Source organism: Strix aluco, chromosome 21, assembly GCF_031877795.1.
Source record: "Strix aluco isolate bStrAlu1 chromosome 21, bStrAlu1.hap1, whole genome shotgun sequence".
Taxonomy (NCBI): Eukaryota; Metazoa; Chordata; class Aves; order Strigiformes; family Strigidae; genus Strix; species Strix aluco.
Window position 1 is genome coordinate 9,875,586 of NC_133951.1, and position 5,830 is coordinate 9,881,415.

General features: G+C 50.5%; 1 protein-coding gene across 1 annotated transcript; it reads left to right on the forward strand.

Annotated features, from left to right (window-relative positions):
• Positions 1 to 722: 722 nt before the first annotated feature.
• On the forward strand, positions 723 to 2,507 carry NOG (noggin). The gene has a single exon (XM_074847102.1). The coding sequence runs from the start codon at positions 1,209 to 1,211 to the stop codon at positions 1,878 to 1,880; it is 672 nt and encodes a 223-aa protein (XP_074703203.1). The 5' UTR covers positions 723 to 1,208; the 3' UTR covers positions 1,881 to 2,507.
• Positions 2,508 to 5,830: the final 3,323 nt, after the last annotated feature.

The window sequence follows — 5,830 nt, forward strand, 5'->3', positions numbered from 1 at the left end:
CGCCGCGGGACCTTCATCCTCGCAAAAACGCGAGGGGTGCGCGGGGCGCCCGCCGCCTCCCGCTCTCCCCGGGCCCGCCGCCCGCCCGCGGGCAGCCGCCAGCAGAGGGCTCGCTGCGCCCGGGCACAGCCGGTGTCGGCGGCGGCCCCGCGGCCGGGCGCGCTGGTGCAGCGCATCACGGGCGCCCATGGTGCGGAGCCGGGCCAGCAGCCCCCAGCCGCCGGGGAGCGCCGGCCGGGCCAGGAGGCCGCGGGCAACAAGAGCGCGGAAGCCCTCCGCGGGCAGGCGGGCCGCGCTACTGCGCGGGGCCGAGCGGGAGAGGCCGCGCTGCTCCGCCGCCGCTGCCCGGGCTGCAGCCATGGGGTGACCGGCGCGGCGGCAGCGAGGCCGGGCGAGGAGCCGGCGGCGGCCGGGGGAGCGTGCCGTGGCGGCGGAGCGGGGCCGGCCGGCGGCTGCCCCGGCGGGAGCAGCATCTCCTGGGGCGCGGCGGGCTCGCCCGAGCGGCGGCGTGCGGAAGGCGGGGGGGGGGAGGCAGCGGCGGCTCCCGCCTCAGCCTTCCCCAGCAGAGGGTGCCTGCTGGGTGGGAAGGGGGAAGCCGCGCTCTCCTGGACTTTTGTGGGAGTGGGGGTTGCGTTGTGTGTGTGGTTTTTTTTTTTAAGGGGGGTGGGGTGGGTTCGAAGAGAGTCTGTGGTTTCCATGGAGATGAAGCTGAAAGTGCAGGAAATTTAAAGGCTTTGGGTCCTTGCAAAGCAGACAAACTGGTGCCAACGTGCGTGGCTGCTGTTGCTGCTGAGGAGGCTGCTTTGCAAACGGCGGAGAGGAGCGGGGAGGAAGAATCGGCAGCAACTTCTTCCATACGCCCGGGCAGACAACGAGGAGCAGCAGCAGCGAGCAGAATTTGCAACAAAAAGAGGCATCTCCCTTTCCCGGGGAGGGTGAAGAGAAGCAGCAGCAGAATTTTGGAGCGGCTCCACCAGGAGAAATTTTATAGAGAAGCCTGCAAGAGAGAGTGTTTGCAGGGGGCTTGTTCTCCGGGCTTGTTAGGGGGCTGTCTTTGCCGGTGGTGCGGGGAGCGGAGGTGATCCCCCTTAAAGACAAGCTATTTTGGATATCCCCGTACAAGTTTTCTGATGTCTTTGCTTGCACCTTCTTCCCCTGCTGTTTGGTGAACCCAGCCCCCCTCTCCCCCCCCCACCGCTCTCCCAAGGATGGATCATTCCCAGTGCCTTGTGACTATATACGCCTTGGTGGTTGTGCTGGGTCTCCGGCTAGAGCAAGGCGCCTGCCAGCACTATCTGCACATCCGACCGGCTCCCAGCGACAACTTGCCCTTGGTGGATCTAATCGAGCACCCGGACCCTATCTTTGACCCCAAGGAGAAGGATCTTAACGAGACCTTGCTAAGGAACCTCATGGGCGGACACTTCGACCCTAACTTTATGGCCATTTCCTTGCCCGAGGACCGGCTGGGGGTGGACGATCTAGCTGAGCTGGACTTGCTGCTCAGGCAGAGACCCTCGGGAGCGATGCCCAGCGAAATCAAAGGGCTGGAGTTTTACGACGGGCTGCAGCCGGGCAAGAAGCACAGGCTGAGCAAGAAGCTGCGCAGGAAGCTGCAGATGTGGCTCTGGTCCCAGACCTTCTGCCCGGTCCTATACACGTGGAACGATCTCGGCAGCCGCTTTTGGCCCCGGTATGTCAAAGTGGGCAGCTGCTACAGTAAAAGGTCTTGTTCAGTCCCAGAAGGCATGGTTTGCAAACCTGCCAAGTCCGTGCATTTAACGATCCTGAGGTGGAGGTGCCAGCGCCGCGGAGGGCAGAGGTGCACATGGATACCCATCCAGTACCCCATCATTTCGGAGTGCAAGTGCTCCTGCTAGGGCTTGCACTTACCTTTTCTCGCCCCTTCTCCGGCGGACTCACGTGGACCTTGGCTGCAACAAAAATAAAAGACATTTGCTTTCTGGTTAACGTTGTAATGCACTGTAACGTGTAGGAGAATGTATATTGTGTGTATATATGGCACCGTTTTAATATACTATTAAAAGGTCAGTATTATACGTGAAATAATCAGCGTCTACTGTATTTTTAAGACTATTACCCTGATCGTTGCTAATGTATCTTTTTTTTTTTTTTTTGTATTTATATTCCAGAGAGAAGTTGCTTCGCTTTGGCGAAGTAGTCTTTTTGTTGGGGTTTTTGTTTGTTTTGTTGTTTTTTTTTTAATAAAAGGATTAAAAAATACAAACCAAAATTTTTGATAAGAAAACGTTTTAAAGCTATTTTCCATTATTCGGAAAACGTGTGTGTGAGGTTTTTTTCTTTTTCCTTATGGACTTTAGATTTAAAATAAAAGTGAAAAAACGCCTAGAGCACAATGTTATTGTAAATAGAGAGAACAGTTTGAATGACTTAATCCTATGTAAATGAAGAGTATCTGCTATTTATTCTTTATATCCTTGTAGTAAAAGTGCAGTGCAGAATTAAAGTCAACCACTAAAACACGAGCCGTTTGGATTCTGTTTGCTTTTTGGTTTGGCCACCTTCGGGGGGGCTTTCTTCTCTCTCCTCCTCGTTCTCCACGCTCAGCGGGACGTTTCGCGGTGGCAGGGGGAGGTGGGGACCTGCTCAGGACTCTGCTCGAGGGGCATCTTTGGCACCGCCACCACGGGAGTACCCCGGGTCCCGGCCCCGCGGGCGGGGCGGACGAGGCGCGGCCGCGCAGTCCCCCCGCGGAGCCGCTCACCCGCAGCCGCGCAGGCGGGGGCGCGCTCGGTGGCAGCTGGGTCGGGATTTTTTTTTTTTTAACCGCTTGACATTTCATTTACAACGGGACACGTGTCTTTCACACCTACCATTGTGGTGGGACACTGCTGAAACTTGACCCTTGGGCTTTGGGGGTTTTCAGCGCAGACACGTTATTAGCCTGATCCTATGACAGCCTCGCACACCCTCCCTGCCCGGCCGCGCTCGCCCCTCGCAGCCCGGTTAACTCTTTGGGCTCCCGCCAGCCCCCGGCCGAGCTCTCCACTGGCCACCCGGGGCTTGTGCCGCGCCGCTCAGGGACGTGCCCCCCACACCCCGGCCCCGCTTCCCTCGGGCATGCCTGGGAGCACCGGGCTCCGCCGCGCCCGGGGACGCCGCTGCCTCCGCGGTGCGCGCTGGCTCCGCGGCCGCGCTTTCCCCGGCCCGCCCTCCGCGGAGCCCGCGGCGCCGCTCCGCCCGCTCCCCCCGGCCGCCCGCTCCCCCCGGCGCGGTGCAGCCCGCGGGCTCCGCTCCAGCCCCGCGGGCTCCGCTCCGGCCCCGCGCTCCGCTCTCCGCTCCGCGGAGCGGGGCACCGGCGGTGGGGGGATGTCCCCGGCCCGCGGGGCGCGCTGTGCTCCGCGGGGCGCGTTAACTGTCCTCCCGCGGCTCTGCAAGGACCCGTCGCAATTACCGAAGTATTTGGCTTTTACGTGCTGGGAGACCCGACGGTTAGTATCTCATAGATACCAACTGCAAAAACAAACTCTCCACGTGTTCTTCAAAGGCTCCCTGACAGTGCAGAAAGCCTTTTCCTTATTTATCTTGGAATCAAAAAACTTTTTTTTTTTTTTTTCCCAAACTGTGAGGGAATCTATGCTAATTATTTTAAACCCGTGGGTCTTTCATTGACACAACCCAGCCCTGCTTTCTCTAACGTTTAGTTCGCGTATCTCCGAATGCATATTCATTCCCTCTCTCACTCTTTCGGTGCGTTTTACCACCCGTCTCTTTGCTTCTAATTTCAATAGTTTGGAAAAAAAAATCAGATCTTGGGACATTTAGGGTATTCATTAACCTAGTGAAGAGGAACAGAGGCATTATTACTCACATAGAAGGCACCCTGCCCCCATGTCTATCTAAGGGTTCATTGTAAAAGGATTAAAAGTTAAAGACCTTCATCTTATGATTCTTTCATTTAATCTTCGTGGCGCCTGAAAGACATGCTGGATGGATGATCACATTTAAAATATTCCTAATGTCGGCTACCTTAGGACTCCAGGCAGGGCAAACAAACGTAATTTATTTCTAGAAGAAAGGGTATATTGAGATGTTTAAGTTTATGAACCACCATTACCATGTATATTTGTTAGGTTCTGACAAATACCCAAATAACATTAAAATCAGCCATTCATCACATATGAATTTATGCAAAACCTTCTATGCCTGGGGCCAATATTTTTTTAGACAGAGTTTCACTTGCAAAAAAAAAAAAAAAAAAGTTTATTTAAAAAAAAAAAGCCAAAAGCAAGAGTTTTTCATGACTGGTAAACACGAGAATTATGTGAACAGAAACTATTTCATGCTGGGATGGCAGCCAGGGACTCGGGAATGTCAACAAAAGTTCTCCGAAGGTTGAAAATGTCACTGGATTACAATACAAGGTCCTTTGCCCCATTAGCAAACTTTACTAAAGTAATATTCCCACTCCTTAGTGAGGGGACTCACCCAGTGATTTATCTGTCTGTGATCGAAGCAATGGGGCAAACAGAGACTTCATCTGGAAGCCAACTCCTGACCGTCTAAAGATTTTGAATTTTTATGTGTGCAGAGAGGTGTGTGTATTTGTGTTAGGCGAGTGTAAAATAAGTATGTTGTTAATATAGTCATATCTATCACCATATCTGTCCTATTTTTAATCTGATAGTCATTGTAATCAGTAAGACATATGTACATACATGGTTTCTCAAATAATAACACCCTGTTACTAATAAATTTACAAGAATATTTTGGGTTAAAAAAATCAAGTTTCACCATCCACAAGGCCTGTGATTTTTTTTTTTTTTTTTAATAACTACATTTTGTCAGCTGGTAGAGCAAAAATAAACTAGTAGTTTTCACTGTTGTTTCTGGTCAGGTTCACTTTCTGGTCCTCCTGCCCTAGTGTTGAAATGTTTGGCTTGTAGTGGAAGTGTTTCAAGCCAAACAAATAAAATATCTTTCTGATGAATGTTTCTATGCAAATCTTTTTAATATTAGATTTTGTAATATGTTTTTAAAGCAAAATTGAATTATGGCTATTTTAAATTGAAATCAATTCATAACACTGCCAATTTTTGTTTGCTGATCTTTGTAGTGGCATCATAAGACCTCACAGAGACCACTGTGGGGAAGAAATAAGAAGGGAAAGGTTGAAAGTATGCTTTTAGTTATTCTTCAGTTTCTTCTTTTGCAATTTTAGTGTCTTAAGGCATAATATTGGAAATTTAAATTCATTTCTAGCTCCGCCATAGCTTCATAACCTCGGTTGAGTCCTTTAACCAATGTGCTGCAGTTCCTTGTGAGGAGTACAGGACTTCATCTTCTTTGTCAGCGTAGTTAGTCTTTATCCAGAATAATTTGTTCTCTCACACCATGTGTTCATTCAAAATCTAGTAAAGTTAAGGCCCAGTGTTCAAGGGGCGGTTCCCTGATGGTATTTGATTTAATGTTCGAGCCATTATTTTTGCCAGTGCAGAACTGTATCTTATGTAGCATTCTCAAACGCTTTATACTTCTGTTTATCAGGAAAAGCATGTGGCTTTCAACAAAAGTTGTGATGTTGTAGGCTAATTTGAAAGTCCTAAGAGTAACACAGTTGATAAAAGGATAAAAAAAAAGTAGACCGGAGTAAGTTGTCCAAATGTTTGTAATAAGCTCATTCAAAATTAGACCAGATAGTGTGAAGAAAAATAACCAACTCGGAAAACTTTGTTACACATACCATTAAAGTGTGGTGTCCTCACAGGCGTACTTGACTGAAAAAATATATTTGATTCATTTTATCCTTTTCAAAATACCACCACAAAGATAAATTCTTGAGATTGCA